Here is a 21,344-nt window from a genome sequence, read left to right as displayed (position 1 = left end):
TGGGGTTGTGTTGCTGATTTTGATTCGCTCTGCTCAAACCAGTGATGATTTTATGGAGCAGATATACAGAGTTTTGTGCAGATTTTTTTCAATATAATCCATTTACTGTACACTATATACACTACATATACTTAATTGTGCTATAGAAATTGTATTCCTTTATGCTGTCCATGAAAAATGTTAATGTTTTTAGTTCATGTAGTCGCTTGTTGCACTAAATTACAGTGACGGAAGACAGTTTTGTCAGTGAAATTAATCCAACAAAAATCACTTGAAGGGGAACATCACCAATGTCAAACATTAAATGCAGCTAAAGTCACCTTTAGAGAACTGAGAGTTAATTTCCATTAATTTGGGGGCCTTAGAAGAGACAGTTTAAAAAAAAAAAAGAAAAGAAAAAAGGACAAAATCAGTGTAGCAGAGGCCAAAATATCCTGACTCCTACATGTGGGTCAAGCTCCAAAAACAATATGACTTCCCATAATGCGACTTAATATTGTCTTACCAGCTCCCTCCAGAGCGCCAGAAGACATCATACAAGACATGTTTTCACAGGCTGACTAATAATAAATTGATTTTGGCTTATAAAATTGGTACAGTAATCCCTCAAGATCAATAGAGTGATTAATAAGTGTTTATAGTCACAGATACCCAGGACAATTTTTCCACTGACACATGCCTGGATAGATTTGATTTAGTTTAAACTTCACTGCTGCAGGCAGATTTCTGACTGAGGTTCAAAAACGTAAGAACTTTAATTTGACTCCTTTCTTACTTTGCACTCCGCGCGTTTTCCTGTTTGTCCGTGTTTTTGTGCATGTGTGCGAGCGTAGGAGGAACCTTCCGGGTGACAGACAGAAAGCCCTGGACATCATGCTGCCCCTGGTGGAAGACGAGGAGCAGGTAGCCTCGGACATCTACTGCCTGGTGGGACGGATCTATAAGGACATGTTCCTGGAGTCTCACTTCGCTGACACACAGAGCAGAGACAACGGCACGCTCTGGTGAGAGAGCTGTGTGTGTGTGTGTGTGTGTGTGTGTGTGTGTGTGTGTGTGTGTGTGCTCGTGTGTGTGCTCGTGTGTGTGTAACATTTTTCTGTTCAGGCAAACAGCTGGCTTCTCCAGACACTGAGTCTCAAGCAAATATTTTTAGAAGGAATGTTTTTTCGAAAGGCAAGATGCAGGATCGATGGCTTTCAGGTGACTCACTGGATCGTGGCACCACAGTATTAAGAGTTTAGCACGAATGGTGCCAGAGGAATGAAGGACTTCTTAATAGCTGTTATCGTGAAGGTAAAACCCTTTGTTTGTAGGGAGAATTGCGGTCTCATACAAGAAGACAGGCATGCCACAAGTCTGCAAATGACAGCTCATTACGGCAGTGACGCGTAGGAGGGCATCCAAGATCGCACAGCGTGTCACACCTTGGAGCAAATTTACAAAAGCACGAGAACAACGTGAAGAGGATCCAGTCCTATCAGCTGAGAACAAATGTTGAGCAGTCACAAGACCAAGACCATTGAAGAGTAAGAGGAAGAGGTTAACACCCTTAATCTCTTTAATCTTAATGTGGATGCCACCAAAATTGTGTAATGGTTGAATGTTGACAACTAGCAATTTTTTTTTTGTTAATGCACCACTCCTTAATACTTACACCAGTGCAGTTTTTAGAAATTAATCAATGGGAACAACACAGTCTGGTAACCGAAGAGACAGCATTTAAAAAGAAATGTTGTTTCGTACTCTTATCTAAACTCTTATACTCTAATCTTATTGTAAATTCTTTTTTTTTGTGTGTGTTTTTTTAGCACAGTGTATCGGTTTTTGTACATTACACGGAAAGGGGAACACCAGAATGACAGTGCTCAAGATGTTGCATCAACCGTGTTTCAAAAAAAACCTTTAAAAGTGTTAACTTAGACCAAGACGGAAACATATTTTGAGAAGATAGTTACGGTTTGCTCACACAAACTCGCAAACTCAATCAATCAATTCTTTATAAGCATTAATCTCAGCGAATAATAGAGATAGAGATTTCAGTGTTAGTGAAGGATTGTCACAGGTGTTGCTGGAACAACGCATTTGTAAAAATGCAAAAAGTGAGAGCGGGGTAAATTTAGATCGACAAGTTGTTCAGATGTTTTAGGTTAATTGTCTATATAAAGGTCCCTTAAGCCATTTTATGGACAGTGATTTTAAGTTCTGTCCAGATCTAAACCCTGCAGAGGTTTTTTTGGATGAGAGCTGAAGCATGAAGTAGCGACAGAACCTGCTTAATGCTAATGAGTCAGCACAGAGCCGTATGCACGCAGCGGGCTTCCATCACATTGTTGGGCCCCGGTCTTGAATCCAATTCAAGCTGTTCTGAGGCAAATCAGGGTCTTACCCGGTCCTAGCTCGCATGTCATCTCCTTCTGAATATGGCTGTGATGTGAGCACAGAGGGGCTGAAAGTAAGTGACAGAAGTTGACTTAATAATAACTCAAGGCTGCTGATTGCCTGCTTCTGGAAATTGCTTTCTCATATCTTTGTCGATTGAATATGCTGCCTAGATAATCGAGCTCCCATCTGGCTGTTATTTTCAGCTCCGTGTCACAACTTGGCAGAGGCCCCTAATAACATTCCCACTCCTTCCCTCAGCAGAACAGATTGCTCATTAAATAAATGAAATTTCTTGTTTTGCGAGGGTACTCACAGTTGCTGTTTGTTGTTCTGTGGCCCCGACTCAATATAGCTGTAATTGTTTTTTTTTCTAACTTGACGTGTCTCGTGAAGCCGGGGGAGTCCTGTGAAGCCATCCGTTATCTCAGAGATGCTTAGCATTTGTAATGACGCATTTTTTGGAAGAAATGTGTTTATTGGCATCATTTTTCTTCCTTCTCATCCAAGGTTTAAAAAGGGGTTTGAGTCAGAGCCAACACTACACTCTGGAATCAACTATGCTGTTCTGCTCCTGGCGGCCGGACACCAGTTCGACACATCTTTCGAGCTTCGCAAAGTGGGTGAGTGGACGCTAGATTGGACATTCGTGTGTCTTTGACCTAAATATGCTGCTTTTCATTTTATTACATTGAGCCTGCTGACTAACCACTGAGCAATCAAACTCTAATCTGTCCTCACTCAGTAACAGTCCTTCCTGATCCGTCATATCTATCCATGGCACGGATTCAACTAGTTTACAAATGGAAAGCTTGTATTTTATAATTTGTGTCCATACATGGACAACAGAATGAAGTTGCACTAAAAAAATAGTTATATTTTCCAATGGAGAAAATTAGTGTGTGTAATTTGAGAGGAGTCATTCATAGTGACAAAACCACAGAAATGTCTAACCTGACTCTGCCCAAATTTCACAGGGCTTTTTAGTGTCTTTCAGCTCATTGTTTTGGTTTTACGTGCTGCTACTTGCACGCTCGTCAACCCGGGTTTCCAGCAGCAGCAGGCAACAATTTCTTTGGCTGCCAAATGCTCCATAATGTTCGCCAGCTACCTGCTACCTGTGTCTGTGTGCCGTCAGTTTTGATAGCTTGTGTCGCTGGAAACGACTGCCTGGTGGAGCTGAATTACAGGGCTATGAAGCGAAAGTGAAAGAATGGACCAAAAGTACCCAAACAACCAGCTGAGAGACATTTTAAAGCTCTATAGAGTTGAGGGGAGCTGCAGAGTTGGGTATTTCTATGTGGGTTTGTCACTACAAGCGTCCCATTTCCATCCATTGTATTATGAAAATATCAGTCAAGATAAAATAATATTTTATGGCAACATTTTGTCCTGTCTTGCAAGCAAGCATGCTGTTAAACCTTTGTTCCCAATCTATTGCTTTTGCCTTGAAATCCGAGGCTCACGGGAGCTCAGGAATGTGGGAAGCCGAGCAGGCGGTCCTGGGAATAAGCCTGCAGCTCCCTAAATCAGCCCCACCCTCCATCCTTCTAGACCATGCTTACTCCTACACTTATCCCAGTGACCCCCCCCCCCTTCCTCTACAAATGGTTGGTTTCTGTTGCAGGCTAGGTAGGACATGTAGCGGCAGCTTCCCTTAGCAGAATCCAAGAGTATTTTGACAACCACTTTTCATCTCCTACTAAATACAATGTCAAATTATAAAGACGGAGCTCTGTACTGCATGTTGTGGCATATCCAGTTAGAGTACCGTCTTCTCTTTTGCCCGTTCTTGCTATAGTCTCTCCCCTGCTTGAAGTCTCAGTTGGTGAGAGTCTGTCCTCTTGTTTTCCAGGAGTGAAGCTGAGCAGCCTGCTGGGTAAAAAAGGCAGCCTGGACAAGCTGCAGAGCTACTGGGATGTGGGCTTCTTCCTGGGCGCCAGCATCCTGGCCTGCGACAACACCAGGGTCATCCAGGCCTCTGAGAAACTCTTCAAACTCAAAGCCCCCATCTGGTGAAAAAAACGGATAAGCCGTTCTCAGATTAGCACGCCGAAAAACGCGTTTTAGACCACATCCATCACCAACTGTGCCTGTGTCGTTCTGATCTGACCTGCGCGCTGCTACCTCTCTTGAAACCACAGTGGCCATCTGTGGCAATTGTGCAAGCATTTGGTGTATTTCTCATGGAGAACACAAAATATCACAAGGAACTCACTTTGCTCATCTGAACAGCACCTCTCTGTTTGCATGGATTCGATGGCTATAACAGCCTGGTGTCGTGGTATTTTTGTGTTGCAATGCAAATAACTTGCAGGGGGAAGTAGAAGAAATGCTTTTCTATTTTTCAACAGGAGACACAAATAGAAACAGGCTGGGATTTGGCATTTAAATGGTGCAAAGAACACTTAGTGGATAGGCTAATACATTTACACTCAGCCCTAATGACACCAACAACTTAACTGTACTACTACTCGCACATCATCCTTTTATAACTTGATTGTCTTCAAGACATAATTTCAGATGCTATATTCCATCCACAGGAATTAATGAGACTGTATCAGATCTACAAGATGCGGAGGAGTACAGTGAACTCTCTGCAGCTCTTTTTCTTGGAGTGCCGTTCTTTATTTGCGTTAGTGCCGTGAAAACTCTTTAAGTTTCCATTAATGTCACAAAGACAAACGTAACCCAGCAAGGAAACACAATCATATGTTATTGTTTGTTTTTGTGAGATTCATGATCTATGTTAACAGCATAATACATATGCAAATTATCCGCCAGTAAGTTATTTTATTTGTGTCATCAGACTTTTTTTTTCTGATGAGAAATGGGATGAATCTGGTCCTGAAACTAGGTTACATTTGTTTAAATAAAACTTTGGCTTCTGACTTCCTTAGTACACACTGGATTGTTGTTTTTTTGTTTGTTTGTTTGTTTTTTTAACCCTTTTTGTGTCTGTTGTTGGTTTCAGGTATCTGCGCTCGCTGGTGGAGACCATCTTGATATACCAACACTTCAAGAAGCCCGGTGTGGAGCAGCCGGCCCCCAGACAGGACCTGGTGGATTTCTGGATGGACTTTCTGGTGGAGGCCACCAAGAAAGATGTCTCCTCCGTCCGATTTCCTGTAAGTGACACCACCCAAGGAACGTGGGCCAAACAATGGCTGAGATTTATTGGGCGGCTCTCAGGTTCCACTACGTGGAAACCTTAAATAAAAAATAAAAAAATAAATAAAAAAAGCAAAAGCTCCTGCATGATCATCAAATATTAATTGGTTAAATTAATATTTAAAAAAAAAAATTCAACAAATGTTTTTTTGTTTTTTTTTTTGTCTTCTGTAGGTGTTGATATTGGAACCCACCAAAGTGTACCAGCCTTCATATTTGTCCATAAATAAAGACGTGGATGACAACACGGTGTCTATCTGGCATGTTGCTCCCGATGACAAGGTGGGTCTCCGACTACTCAGAAATCTCTGCAGTAATTTTCAGTTGACCTAGTCCTATCTCAGATAAAACAACGTCTTCGAGTGTAAAACGTCGATAACATGCAGCAGCTAGAAAAAAAATCCGTCTATCTTTCTTTTCAAATACCCATACTGTACTGTATGGATTCGGAGTTGTATGGCTTGATATGCAGTCGGCGCCAATGTTACACTCTTAGCAAAAATACTGGAAGTGGAAACAGTGAGACTGGTGAAGCTGTTGTTTAAGGGATAATAATATGGACGCCAGAATCTTTAATTGATTTTATATACTCTGCATAGAAAGATAATGATCCCTGTGGTAGAGTTTCAGCCTATAGTATTTTGAGCTGTAGAAGTGAGAAAGCTACATATTAAATGATCTGAAAGATTTGCAGTTAAGTCTGAAAGTGTTTTGTACTTTGTTTGGTAAAATAAACATGAAACAGGTAATGTCTTTTTAATAGGAGCTGAAGGTGGTGGGTGATGGTAGACTGCTCTGTATGAGGCAAAAAAAAAAAAATCACTATCATATCCACGGAAAGTACAGGTCATAAAATCATACATAATGTAAAATCGTACAATCTTTTTTCAGATTTTTACCAGTTTCATGCCGAAAGTACACGCAGCAACAATATTGATGCTTTACATTACATCAAAAGCTAAACCAAGCGATCATCAAACTAAAGATACCAATCACGTTTGCCGACAGAAGCGATAGGCCTGTTTTCCTCTTTTGTTATCTCTGGTTAGATACCGTGATGTGATAACGGACCGTTTCATGTCATGAAGTTCTTTGCATCTGCCTTATTGGTTATTTTCTCGTGCTCTAGCACGTTACTGGTTACCCAAGCAGCAGCACATACATAGAAGCGGTTGCCCACCAGAAACTGACCCGAGTAAACCTGCAACATCAGCCACACTGACTTCATATTTTCGTTTAATTCATGTGCCACGGCCAATAAATAAGAACTACTAATGTCTTTTTGTTACGGTAAGGTCAGTCGACATATTTCGGATTATGCCACTGCTCTAATACTACTATCGGTCTGCTGTTGTAAGCGAGCAGAGCGTATTACACAGGAGACACATTGATTTAACATCTCCCAGAAGCTGTAATGATAATATCCGTTGTGAATCTCTCCTGCAGCACAAAGGGATCCACGAGTGGAACTTCAGCGCCACATCGGTACGAGGCGTCAGGTCAGTGTCTGCCGTCTGTCAGTGACACACTCAGATCGCCGCTGAGTGATGTGACAGTGACCTCGCAACTGTCTCCAGAGGGTGATTTGCTTTAAATTTATCACTGGAGACGGTGGGTTGGAAGGAAGTCAGGCTGTTTCATTTGAATGCTGTTTAGTGGCATGAAGGGGGGGAAATATATCCATTATTTCACAGGAAAAAAAGGGAAAAACAAGAGAAAAGCCAGGAAAAAAAATGTATTCTGATGTGATGTTTTTGATTTTTGAACAACTGAATCAGACGACTGTTCAAAATAATTTCTGCCATCAAGAAAAGCTTGCACAACTATTTTAAACCAATCCCGTCAGCCACGTTTATAGCTAGTTTACAACTCTTATTATGCTCAGGTTGCTGTTCCCCAAGTGTCACTGCCTAATAATTGAATCGAAACCCTCAATTGAATTGTCGTTGATGTTGCATTTATAGTAGCATGCATCGGTTGCGTGCTGATGTGTAACAGTATCACCAGAGCATACAGAGACAACAACGACAAGAAAAGAAAAAAAAAAAAAGGAATTTAGAAAGTACGCACAAAGGATAAAAGTCTCATTGAGGTTTAGTCTCCTTTTCAAAAGGGACCAGGCCAAGACGCCATCGTGAGAATAGTGTTATGACAAGAAATGCAGTGCAGACAACATAAACAGGACAGGAGAAATGCTCTTACACCACCCAAAAGCGCATAAACAACATCCAGTTAAGATGCACATACAAGTAGTTGAATTTGAATAGGTCTTGCTCTCAGTCACGCTGCTTGTTTGACTGAAGGATTTTCTGAAATTGTTCCAAAATAGGAAACGACAGTAACACGCGCAAAATTAAAACGTGCGCAAAACATATACGATGTACAGATGAGCAACATAACAGAGCGCGCAGGTATGTACTGTACATGACCTCTCACGGCCCCACACTTGACCGGAGTGCTCCATTAATGCCACAGAAAGCCCGGCGCAGACAGTTTTCATGACGTCTCGCGCTGCGCCTGCTTTTCCACCGTCCTCAAAGGAATTCAGTGTCAGATCGGAGAAGAGCGGAGGGCCGTGCTCACATGTTGCTAGGGAACGACTCATTCTCTGTGCCCACTCAGCCTGCAGACAGTCGACAGGACGCGACGGCAGCTCTGCAAGCAACAATACGACCACAGGCACAGGCGCTCCATTGTCTGGCTCGGCTTCTCTGGCCTTGGCAGAACCGGGCGAGCGCTCATCCCAGCGGATAAAAGTTTCAATTTAGCCGTTGAATCGAAGCTGTCCATCTTTTTCTGCAGAAATTCAGCATAATTTCATTTGTCAATTTGCAAAAACAACACTTATTCCTTCCAGATGCAGAACTCGCCTAGAAACAAACTCTGTAACTGGCGCTGCAGCTCATACTCATACTCCTACATACTTACTGTGTATATCAGCTAGATGTATTGTTATTACATCTGCGTGTACGTCCTGCATTTGCAACATCTACTGGGCTCCCTGTTTTGATGGAGTTGCTGTCCACATGCAGTGACAAATAGACTTTTATTTCATCCCAGAGATTTGATGGCTGACGTCAGGGGTCCAGTGAAAGGCTTCACTGATTCACTGAGTCCCCTACTTGCTCTCAGGGGGTTATTGTTCGACTAACTGTGGACTGTTTCTCCTCAGCATCTCCAAGTTTGACGAGCGCAGTGCCTTTCTCTATGTCCTTCACAATGCAGAAGACTTCCAGATCTATTTCTGCACAGAGATGCACTGTAAAAGGTTTGTCTGTCTGTTCTCTCATTTGTTTGGCATCGTTAAACTCATTAAGTGCTTTTTTTTTTTTCACACAGTTAGTAGACAAGTAATCCTGTTAACATTATAAATCTTTATTTAATGCCCTTTTCCTGTGACTTTGATTTTTTTTTTTTTTTTTTTTAATTTTTGGGTTTTATGAGCCAGTAAACTAAATTTGGCGTGAAATTAGAACACAGCTGTTACCGGCGTATTAACTGCGGCGCTGAATCTGAAAAGGTTTAAATGCATCAAAAAGTTCCCTTGTGGTTTTTTGGTGATAGATAAAAATCAAGCAAAACTGTACGGCCATGCTAGCGGGCTCTGTGACTTACTGTTTGACCTCCTGGTTGTGCTACACGAAAAGTCAAGGGGTCGTCAGAGCTATTACAACTCACCCCGCGGGGGGGGGGCAAGAATGCCTGAACCAAATATAATGGTCGTCCGTCCAATGACTTGTTGAGATAGGTGAGGGGAAAAAAAACAAAAATGTTGGCTAGCATGGCAAAAAATATATATTGAACTAACTGTGTTATCACAGTAGTATGTGTGTTTTCTAATAAGGCCTCCTTTACAGAGGCTTTATAAATTTGTAAGTAATAGCTTTATTGATAGTTTGTTAATCATTTACTTATCTTTATAGGTCACATGTAAACCCTTAATGAGAGAGGCTGCAGACCAAAATCCAAACTTATAAAACATTTATTAATGGATTACTAATATTTATAACTGCAGTATTACTAAAAACAATATCTATGTTTTATGAATACCTCAGTTAAGCCATTAGTTGCAACTTTTAACAGTTCATAATTGGTGCCTTGTTAGAACGTGGTACGGATATTGCATTACATAACTTTCCGTTGGCAGAGGCTTCTGTCTCTAAAGTGACCTCCATTTTTACACCGAACATACACACAAGTCAGAAGTAATTTGGGGTTCGGCGCGTTGGTCAAGAACGCTTTGGCACGTGGACAGGAAGGGTCAGGGACTGAACAACGTTAAATGGAAGGCCGGCTCTCGCAAAAAACTGTCACTCACGAGGCAAGAAATTTATATATCCAACTTTCCGACATTGATCCAAAATCAGATTCTCTTTGATCGTAAAGATGCATGTCAGCCCACAAAGTAAAGACCTGCGGTGATTTCATCTCTTCTCTAGTTGTACCCATCCCTAAAGTAGCTCAGACGCTCTTGTCAGCTCTGTATTCAGGTGGTAAATTTCGAGCCTCCGCCTCACCACAAACACGCCCTTGCCCCATTTCGACACCATCGTGTTTCTCGCCAGCTGCTCGGTGAAGCACTGAGTGTTCAGACTTGTGACTATCACATCAGAGGCTCCCGAGCACTTCCAGCTCCATTATCTGGATGGTGACAGTCGGTGAGTCAGGCCTGTCGTTACGGTGCTGCTGCTGCTGCTGCTGCTTTCCTTTCAATGCAGAGAAAAAGGAGTGACAGTCAGATCGGAGGGGTGGGAAGGAAGGAAGGAAGGAAGGAAGGAAGGAAGGAAGAAATGCACAAAAGGTGGTTGAAAGAGGAAGAGATCAGTCAGACGGTGTTTGTGCATATGCATGATCGGCATGTGTGCATACACGAGCGCACGTACATCGCTGAACAGCTGCAAGCACGCCTTGTGCAACAGCATGACGAGGCGACCGATTCACAGCTTGGTCAGAGTGATAAAGTAACTTATATGTATGTATATATGTGGGAGGTCTGTTACCTCTATTAATTCTAGATTTAAAATATATATATATTATATTATATTATATTATATATATAAAATCTCTCTCTCTCTCTCTCAATCAACAATGTTGTCAGGGCTCTAGGATTGGGTGCATTATTAAAATAAGTTCGGTATAATAAACTTTATTTATGCAGCACCTTTACATTTATGCTTAACCTTTTCAAATGCAAGCTGCACAGTTTTAGATTTTTTTTTTAATTAATTTTTCCTACTTTTCCAGGCAGCTATTGGTTTCCACCGGTACAGAAATTATAGCATGTAGCTGCTCATATTGTGCAGCCTATCACAGTGAACCTCGCGTGTTGCACAGAGTGAGTGATGGTAGCGCTTAACCGCCTGTCATGTAATGAGCCACGCTGCTCTAGCAAGTTTTAGAAGTGTGCCAATAAATTTTTCAGTTTGTACGGAAATGAATGAAAACCAGTGGACGCCTTGAGCAGAGGGCAAAATACATCCAGATTTTCTAAAACACAGCTGCAAGGTTTGCAAAGTGGTGAGTCGGGAGGTGAAATGAAATGTTGGCATTCTCAAATTTAGTCTTACTTCCCTGTCATGCGGATTGTAATTAACCCTGGACAGGAGTGAATCAGTGAAATGCCTTAATGTATTTACGTTGCAGTCTTTAAGTAATCAGAGCAGTGACATTTTTTGCTCGTGTTGGTTCTTCTCCAGCATATTGGCTTTTAAAATCAACGACGACTATGAGTCTAAATGGTTATGTTTGCTTTATCTTTGAGGGGTATTTACATCCATTTTGGAGCACGGTGGGAATTACAGCCCCATAATTGTCTTTCTGCACCGTTCACGAATTATGGACACACTAACAAACATGCGTGAACCTGAAATTCAGCATTTTAAATACTGGAGGTCAGAGCCAAAAAATACAGGAAGCGTCAATGTCAAAATACTTAGACTTCACTGTATATGTTTATATCAGCACGCTGATGAATCTGTGTGTGGCTATGCTGCATCGGCACTGAAAGTACTGACTGCGAGACTGACCAGGCTTTTCTTTGGCAGATTCTGCGATCTGGTCAACAGCATAACAGAGGAGACCTGGAAAGGTCCAGAGGAGGGAGACTGCGACAATGACGCCTTAGAGGTGAGAGGACTGGATCTACTTTTATAGTGACTCGGTGCATGTAGTTATATTAAACCGGTTCCTGAAGAGTTTTTAAATTGTGGCTTTAAAACAATTAACAGTCGGTTAATCAAGGTCAACCTGCTCCAGAGCTCTTGCTGTACTAATATTTTTGACAGAACTCACAGTTCCACTACTCTAATGTCCCTACATTTTACCTAATGAAGCCTTTAAGTAAGATCTGTCCGAGACTCCTGCAAAGCATACATCAGATTCTGTTGAAATAAGGAGTCCTAGCGTTATCACTTTGAACAAATCACCTGACGTGGTATCATTTTTACCGTTTCCTGCACCCAAAAACACTTGGTCCACTGGATTTTCCTCCAGCACATATTTGGCAAAATATGCAGCGTTTCCTTATTTCACAGTCCTGCATCTCCTTTACAATGCATGCGTATCAGCTACAGTTTACTCATTTGTTTCCCCGCATTGTTTTGTTACATCCTGTTGTGTTTCTGCAGTGTATTTTTTTTTTTTTTCTTCATGCTCTTAAAATGTCACAGGAAATATGATTTCCATCAAAAGTTGATGTTGAAGTGCTGACAGAAGAAAATCTCTCTGCAGTTAATTGGCTTCAGAAATCTGAATATTTTTCATGCCTCCATCAAAAGACAAAAAAACTGCAGAATCAACAGTGTATCTCCCTCGCTGCATTTGCATTATAATAAGTGAACTGAAACTCGGCTCCTAACCCGGAGGAACGAACGGTAACCTGCTGGGATAAGGCCTGAATTTTGCTTGTGTGCTTTGTGTGCTTTGACAGTGCAGAACAGACACCTGCTGCTGCATTCACCTGTCTTCCCAGCAGAGCCTGGGGAGAAAAGAGAGGCCAATTACCCAAAACACTGCCGCACCCTCCTTGACTCAGCACGGCACATATCAAATGTCTAACAGGTTCCTCTCAGAGGTAGCTACCTCTGCCAAGGAGGATATGTTTTCACCTGTGTCTGTTTGTCTGTTTGGCTAATTCTGCTGACAATGAACAAAGAGTACTGATCCGATTTTTGCACCAAACTCGGGGGAGGGATGAGGCATCCGGATCATTCACTTTCACTTTGAATTTCTTTCCCTCTGAAGTCTGGTGTATGTTGTTTGACACTGGCCCTGGTGGAGGTCTGCGCTCTGCCGAGCGCCATTCCACCTTTATATCTGTGTCACAAGAGTCATCAGCCTGAGGTCACTGTCAGTCTACGGCCTCAGCTGGCCCTCGGTGACACAGCCTATCCCAAAACCACATTACGTTTCAGAAAGGAAAGAACATTAGTCGTGCACATTGATATAACGGGGTGTAAAGTAATCCGATTACAAAGATGAGACCATTTGTTAAGGTTAATTATTAAAAACCCAATCAGATAAATTTGTTTGGATTAAAAAGATGTGCTAGAAAAACAGGAAGAAAATGCAGTAACTGAATTTAATAACAAGAGAACAATGATCTTGTGAAGAAAACTCGACAGTACATCTGCAAAAATCACAGATTAAAGTAAGTTTACTGTTTTCAGATTTTCCGGTTTAAGGTAACATTAAAACTGATTTTAAGGCTTAAACTAACAAAGAAACAACCATGCAATTATTTATTTTGTGTAGACACTGAACTTTTTAACTTATTAAGGTAAATAATTGCATGTAACTTAATTTCTATTATGTCCAGTAATAGCAAAAATCAGTAAAAATGCAGTCACTCAGATTAGCTGGTTAGATTCTGTTAGACTAAAGTGACCACGTTAAATGAATGATTTCCAGTAAGTATTTCAGAGACTGTGATTCATCTGTATTCAGATGCTACGATACTACAGCCACAGTGGTAAGAACGTATCTGGTCCTCCTCGTGAGTGTTAGACGACTTAACATCGCATCTACGTCACCATCGCTCTCACTGTTAAAAATGACTGTTCATGTTTGTTGTCCCTGCGTCCACAGTACGACTACGAGTACGACGAGCACGGAGAGAGGGTGGTTCTGGGAAAGGGCACGTTTGGAGTGGTGTACGCGGGCCGGGACCTCAGCAACCAGGTCCGACTGGCCATCAAAGAAATACCCGAGAGAGACAGCAGGTGAGAAGAACGACACCCTCTGGTTTTTGTCGCTGCTGTTGCCGTTTGTCGTTTGTCGCTCTGGACGTTTCACAGTGTTGCCACAGAGACCGGGGACAGGATAAGAACTCCATCCCTTGTAGCATGTGTAGTGATGTGATCTAGCATACAGGAAAAAAAGCATTAACGACTCATATCCTGTGTAGTCTTTTTACCGCGCTAGAAGCGAGGGCTGGCAGTGGTGATGACAGCCAGTCTGTCTGTCGGGAAGCCGATGAAATTTGATCAGTTTACTGTCCCTGTAACCCTCAATCTTACACCTCGAATAGGTAAAAAATTTCCCCGGGTCAACATTTTTGGTCCATGCCAAGCTGTCTCAAGAACTAATGGCCGCATGTTACTCAAAGGCCCCCTCTGAGGTTTTCTTCTAAACAAACTGAAGTTGTTTACTCTCGGAGTTTGTCTCCAAAACTCATTTCGTGTCTCCTTGCAGTCTAACACTGCGGTTCCCAACTGGTCTATCTTTAGAGCCCCATCAGGTCCCAGTCCACATATAAACCCGACAGGACCTCCCTGAAGTGATGAGACAGTTGTAATCCACAAAATGAAGACTAAATTAACAAGACAGCGCAATTAGGGCCCAAAAGCCAACAATTAAAAAGCTTTAAAAGCACTCGAATGGCAGTTTCAAGTATTTCAGACTTATACAGTTACTGAATCTATTTTTACAACATAATGTGCAAGTAGGCCTGATGAAAACCACAGAGCTATTTCCCTCTTCATAAAACAGCAATTTTTTTTTTCATCGTTTTAAATCCTGGACTGTTTACATTCATGTTTGTTAGATTACAGTCTTCTTCTTCTTCTGCCTCTGTTGGCACATTGCTGCAAATCTTTGGACATAACCGCCAGTGTGAAACCAGCGTGAAAGCGGCAGCGGCAGAAGTGCGTATTGCGCCGCCCCCACATGCTTGAGAGCATGCGAGTGGGTCCAGAAGCTCGTACTAACCCAAACATCTTGCAAACGAGAACGAGGAACTGTTGGGTGTCCGGTGGCTGAGTGGTTAAGGCGGATTCCACATAACCGCAACATCCGCGGCCCATTCCAAGCCAGAGGACCCTTGCTGCACATCACACGCCCTCTCTCTCTCTCTCTGTCTCTGCTCCTGTTTCCCGTCTCTCTCTAAATTGTCAACTATTTTGCGCGCAAGACATTTGGTAATCGAGCATGCCCTGGAATCTACTGAACACATCCATGTTCAGAAGGGGATTGACTCTTGTGATGGGAAGCCACCCTCAGGACATACTTTCTACATCTTTGGCCCCTCTCCTTGCGAATCTTCCATTTATGATCCTGAGCACAGATTAAATTACAGCCTGAGTATCTGAGCCGTTAATGCCTCATCCTGTTCTGCGCTTGGTGTTGAGCGTCATTAAGAAATGTGCTGCTTCCCTCCGACTGAGCGTGTGAAGCACAGATCAGCGGTGTCCCTGGTGGTTTCTGGCTTTCAGTGGGCTGGTATCCACTTGAGTGACTGGTTAGTGGAGAGCTGCGCGGGCGAACTCCCACCCTCTGTTTTTAATTCCCACCGCTGTCTCCGCTCAAAACGCCAGTCTCCCATTCGTTCCACCTACTCGTCCTAGATCGCGAGACTCTCTCACGGACTAGATGATTCCGCCGCCGCGCTCTGTTCCACTAATCACGTCAGCGAGTCAGCAGGGCGCTCGGCTGCGAAAGAATGCGGAGAATTTGGGTAAATAATTCAGAAGTGGATTGAAATCTCAAGGCGGGGAGAGAGGGAGGAGAGAGAGAGAGAGAGAGAGAGACGTTTGATTCATGCAGAGAGCTGAATGTGAAAAGAAACAGCTGGAAGGCAAGCTTTCACTATGCAGAGCTACCTGCTGTTCTGATCAGATATCAAGATTCAGCCGCAGCCGTTTTCCAGTTTTTTTTGGCCTTTGGCATGTTGTCAGTTATCACATCTGTATATCCTGTTTCCAAGATGTCATTCTGAGCAGAGGACGCAGTGAGTTGTAATGGTGTCTCCATAAACCATCCATCAATTTCTGGTCATTTTATTACAGTGCAGGATTTTTTTTATTTATTATTAGTTTGAGCTGAAACGATCATTTCATTAGTCCGTTGGCCGAAAATGAACCGTTTTGTGATAGTGATCTGAATATCTTTGGCTTTTAGACTGTTGGTTGGACAAACTGAGACATTTAAAGTCATCACCTTGGGTTTGGTGACGTTGTATAAAACAAATGAGTAGTCGATTTAATTTAAAAAAAAAAAAAAAAAAAAAAATTAAAAAAAAAAAGGTAGATTAATTGATAATGAAAATAATCATTAGTTGCAGCCAAATCAAAATTTAGATTTTTATTAGAATTTTTTATTAGATTAAATTTAGTTTTTTGTGCAACTTGGCCATTTTAAGTTAATGCCCAGTTTCAGTGTAGTTATAATGATTATGTAGTTTAACATAATGTCAGTAATGTAGTAAGCAATGTAGCACAGTTTCTAGTTTCAGTACTTTCATATAGTTGTTCATTTGTTAAGGTGTAAGTGTCTGTTAAAAATTCTAAAATCAGAAAATCTACAAATCTCTACAATACATCTTGCGGTATCATAGGGACCTGTCGTCTCTCTCAAACGAATCATTTTATCAGACTCCACAGGAGCTTTAATAGCAAACCTTCCAAAACCCACAAATGGGAGATAAAGATCTGCAGAAATCTGTAAGTGTAGAGACGATAGAGCGAGAAAAAGAGGGAATACTGTCTATTTTTTTTAGTTTTCAGTAGTTCCCAGTAATTCTTTATTGTTGCATCAGCGTGATATCCAACACTGGCGCTTTTTAAAGCTTAATTTACATACACTAGTCTAATTCTGTTGTCGTCTGGTCCCGTAACATTTGAGGTCTCATTTGTTTAACGCAGGTACTCGCAGCCGCTCCACGAGGAGATCGCTCTTCACAAGCACTTAAAGCACAAGAACATCGTCCAGTACCTCGGCTCCATCAGCGAGAACGGCTTCATCAAGATCTTCATGGAGCAGGTCCCTGGAGGTGAGGCACCTGTTGGCGCTGTTTATACTCTTTATACCAAAGAGGCAACAAAAGATAACACCGCTACATGCTGACCGACACGACGAATTGCAGACTAATCAGTCGTGTGCTGCTAAATCTCGGGCCAGAGTGAGTGTATTCATCGATGTTGTGCTTTGTCCCGTTGTGTGCAGGGAGTCTGTCTGCACTGCTGAGGTCTAAGTGGGGCCCTCTGAAAAACAACGAGTCCACCATCGGCTTCTACACGCGACAGATCCTGGAGGGGCTCAAATACCTGCACGACAACCAGATAGCACACAGAGACATCAAAGTAATTAAACAGAGTTGTAGTTATGTTGTCAAATTTACATTCTTTTGGAGGTTTTTATGATCTTCGTGGCATCATTGCCTCATCGTAGGCTCATTTTCAGAAAGATATTCTGTAGCGAATTGAGGGGAAAGACTGTTTAGACTTCATCTCAGAATTTATTATCATTGGTTCATAATTCTACAAGTGTATAGAACCGGGCTGCATTTAGGGGCTTCTTTCAATTACCATTCATTGCCATAACACAGTGGTGAACCCACTTCATGAAAATTTCTACACCGACTGTGACAACCACTCCTGTGTCAGGTACATCTTTCCCAGGAAAAAAAAAAAACTGCCGCTGCACAGGAGATGTGCATTTTGTAATAATAAGTAAGGAGGAATAATGAGAGCCACGGTGGTGGACCAGGCAAGGGGGAGAGTGCATCGCCTGCAGAAACTCAAGCATCATCATGTCATTGCTGGCCAGCGGCCAGACTGCGTAATCTCTGGGAGGTTTCACTGCAAAAAAACGCAATGACAGTTTGATAAAAAATAAAGAAAAGCATGAGAGGAACAGACTGAACTGCACCTATGACAGATTAGAGGTTTGTAATGCGAAAGGAATTTTGTTTATACGTCATTTCGTAACAAGTAAAAGGAGCAGTTTCTTTAGTTTTCAAATATAAGACAACGCAAGGCGGGTTTATTTGTATGGTACATTTCAACAACAAGGCAATTGCGCTTTGCATAAGTAATAAAAGGTATTAGGATGAACATAAGAAAAAATAAAGTAAAATTGCATCCTCCCATCCAAAGGCATTAATAAGCACCACAGAAAACGAGTTCACACAGACACTCACAGAAAGTAATCACGCGTCTGGGACATTTTTCGCACTTTTAAAACAAGAGAGAGTTTGACCCTGATGCTTCCCATTCCCTGTGTGTTTGTTTGTTCCCTGTCAACTCCCTCCCTGTGGCACTGGTAAATTTGATTCGGTGTGAATGCATTCCGAGAGCGCTCCAGCTGCTCACAGCATTTCAGCATTTTCTTCATAGCTCCTGGGCCACAACCCTAATCCTGAATTCTTAAGTAAGATGTCTCCCTGTTTTATCTCAGTTGCGGCAAACCAACCCTGATCGAGCTTCCATCACAGGCAGTCCTCAGGCTCAGCAGCTTCTTCCCCGAGCGTCCACCTGATTTTTACGACGCGGTCATATAAGCATCATTAGCGGCACATAAATGTTAATCACCTTGTTTTGGCTAGGAGGCAATCCTCCTCCTCCTCCTCCTCCTCCTCCTCCCACATATGGTGTTTGTCACTTTCAAGGATTTGCAAGCACCTCACATAACCTCAATACCATCACGGTCTTGGATCCTTAGCTGCAGAGTGGGTGTGTCTGTTCTCACCGATTGTCTTTTCCATCTGCAGGGGGATAATGTTCTCATCAACACCTACAGCGGCGTCCTGAAGATCTCAGATTTCGGCACATCCAAGAGGTTGGCTGGGATCAACCCCTGCACGGAGACTTTCACGGGTACTAGACTAGACTAGACTGCTCCGTTTTCCCCTTGCACAGAAAACAAAAGCCTGAGTTGTCATCTTAATTCCCCAAAATAGATATTTTCATGGAAGAGCAAAGGGCTAACCTCTGCTCAGAAGTGTCCATAAATAATGCTGAGCGGTGAGGAAACCCCACACAGATTTTTACCTTTTCTTTGGCTGTCACCATTTCAGAGCAGTAATCCAGTCTAAGTCCTTTGGCCAGTAAGTGATATGACTGAGAATAGATGACCGTTGCTATTCAGAGACGTTGGGTTTGCATGGGTCTGTGGTCAGATCGGGCAGATTTGTGCCCCTGTGACGCCGCCACCCTGGCGGCCATTCGCAGCTCAGTTTGACCTTGTGGATTAGACCATCTGACAGCTGATTGGAGCAGACAGGGACTTACCCTGAGTGGTGGAGCTCTTTCAGGAAACTGGGCTACTCCTTTATATAGCCCCGGCCTGCTATAAATGAGTCCCTTTCTGTTTTTAGCTCAGGACATGAGCTTGAACGCAGCAAATACACAGGCACTGGGCTATTATTAGAACAAAAGACTCCTTTCATTGGAAGCTGAAAATGTTACTTTGGACTGAGCTGTGATTAGATTATCTGACAGCACGTAGAGGCTCTTTGCTGTTGCTCACACACGGCCATAAGCCCCATTAAGGCTGTTGTAACTCGACTGTTCATTCGAAAGAACTGTGTCATCCCCTCAGGACAAGGGTAACGTGCAATTAGGCTTAATGCAAGCTATTTTTGGCATTTACATCAGTTTCTTTCACACACTGTTGACGTCACTTTTGCAGACTGTGAGGCATCCAATCACAAGACTGGTTAAGTTAGTGAAAAGTATTTTATTTATTTGTTAATTTGGCCCTGAGGCCTAAGGGACATCTTCATTAACTATCATCTATAAATCTGTCTAAGTATTACTTAGGTTTTTTTTTTTTGTGTGTGTGTTGTTTTTCAGGCACACTACAGTACATGGCTCCTGAAATTATAGACAAGGGTCCTCGGGGATACGGGAAACCGGCGGACATCTGGTCTCTTGGCTGCACCATCATAGAAATGGCAACCGGGAAACCACCTTTCTATGAACTGGGAGAACCGCAGGCCGCCATGTTCAAGGTGGTTACGTGTCCCGTCATCACAGTGGGGAACTGTTATTTTTAGCACACAGGTTGGAGAAGAGTGGTGAACAGCTGTTTCCGTGGTGACATCGTCCAGAAAGTGTTGGCTACCTGTGCCAGTGAACAGCTGTGGCTCTGCCCTTCCGACAGAACTGAGGATGTGGTTAAATTCCATGTTTGAGAGCTGATAATTGCTCCCCCGATATTCATGATATTTTATAGTATCTAATATATATCGTGTTTTTTTAAGATTATGTTAACCCGTTGGCTAAAAGCTTACCACCTTCTTGGCCACTTGCTCCAAAAGCAAGTCAGCAATCATCTTGTTTATCTGGTTTTGCATACCACCGTTAAAAATCAAGTGCACTGAATTAGGCCCTAATGTTTTCTGCCACAAGGTTGGATGGCAGACTAAATGCTTCTCCTCTTTGATTTCTAAGGGACATTGCACTGTTAAAGTCACCAAACAAACTTAATCAGCCGTGGGCGGTCAGGTGATAATCGCTGGCAATCAGCCGAACACACCTTGCGTCTTAAAGCCTAAAGGCTCACCGAAAATATATTTAAGCTGAAAATGTTTTTCTAATTATTTTTGTAGATCTGTAGATTCCTTATGGTGTCCCTATGCTTTTCACAACCACCCAGTGGAAAATAACAGTAGAATTAGAAAAATAGACCCCTTATAGTTACACACTCAATTACTAAATTAGCCTGCTGACTAGCTGGCAGACTCCCAAAGCTAGAAACAGTTTTTTTTATGCAAAATAAAATTAACTCGTGGTGCACTAACTATTTCTTTCTGGAGCTTTGAACACACCTTGTGGTCGTCACCAGCTAATGGGAAACGACTCAGTTGCTATCAAGTGAACCTCAGCTAAGCTTATTGATAAGACGCGATCAATTAAAATAATCAGCAAGTCTTGTGTCTGCACCTTTCACTTCCCCTTTTTTTTTTAAGGAAACAGAACCGGAGAATCAGCTTTTATGCACCTGCATCGTGTTACCACTGGCGTGTTGTAACGTGATCGAGCCCAGTAGAAACTATGTGCACGAACATTTGTTTGAACACAAACAAACACATGTAGTTCACTGAGAGTAACACGCAAAGCCTCCCCCATTTTTTTTTCTTTTTTTTTTTTTTTTTTTTTTTTCTAGTTTCTGTGTGCGTGGGTCTTTGTTTGAAATCTTTACTCACTCCATTTACACTGTGTGTTTGCTTTGGACAGAAATGTAAAGTGCTACACACCAATGAAATGTTCTTAGCCATGTGTGGCCCATTAAGAACAGTAAATATGTTCAAGGGTTGTCTGAAAGGCATCATAGCACTCCAGTCAAAGCTCTGAAACATGGAATTTTCCATACAAAAAAATTGAATTAAAGGTCTGTGAATTCAAACGAACAGGCAATGGGTTACTGTGCTGAATTTACCTTGTTGCAAACAAAACACGAAAGCAGAAACTGAGATCTCGTCAAAAACGTCGCGGAATTCACGGAACTGCGAGTACGATCACACGGTCTTCATCTTTAAAATGATCTCATGTTGTGTCTGCACTTTCTATGGTGTG

At 42.3% G+C, this 21,344-nt stretch overlaps 1 protein-coding gene across 1 annotated transcript in view; it reads left to right on the top strand.

Annotated features, from left to right (window-relative positions):
- map3k5 (mitogen-activated protein kinase kinase kinase 5) overlaps positions 1-21,344 on the top strand; it is a 70,123-nt gene that overhangs the window by 38,832 nt on the left and 9,947 nt on the right. The window contains exons 7-19 of the mRNA XM_040125417.1: positions 834-1,004; positions 2,890-3,002; positions 4,235-4,394; positions 5,354-5,507; positions 5,725-5,832; positions 6,997-7,049; positions 8,723-8,818; positions 11,595-11,676; positions 13,636-13,769; positions 16,689-16,816; positions 16,990-17,126; positions 18,536-18,641; positions 19,620-19,777. Of these exons, the coding sequence (XP_039981351.1) occupies positions 834-1,004; positions 2,890-3,002; positions 4,235-4,394; positions 5,354-5,507; positions 5,725-5,832; positions 6,997-7,049; positions 8,723-8,818; positions 11,595-11,676; positions 13,636-13,769; positions 16,689-16,816; positions 16,990-17,126; positions 18,536-18,641; positions 19,620-19,777 (1,600 nt within the window). The remainder of the gene's footprint in view (positions 1-833; positions 1,005-2,889; positions 3,003-4,234; positions 4,395-5,353; positions 5,508-5,724; positions 5,833-6,996; positions 7,050-8,722; positions 8,819-11,594; positions 11,677-13,635; positions 13,770-16,688; positions 16,817-16,989; positions 17,127-18,535; positions 18,642-19,619; positions 19,778-21,344) is intronic.

This window comes from Xiphias gladius, chromosome 4 (assembly GCF_016859285.1).
Source record: "Xiphias gladius isolate SHS-SW01 ecotype Sanya breed wild chromosome 4, ASM1685928v1, whole genome shotgun sequence".
Classification (NCBI taxonomy): Eukaryota; Metazoa; Chordata; class Actinopteri; order Istiophoriformes; family Xiphiidae; genus Xiphias; species Xiphias gladius.
Note: the sequence above shows the minus strand (reverse complement) of the source record. Positions and strands in the feature narration are given on the sequence as shown.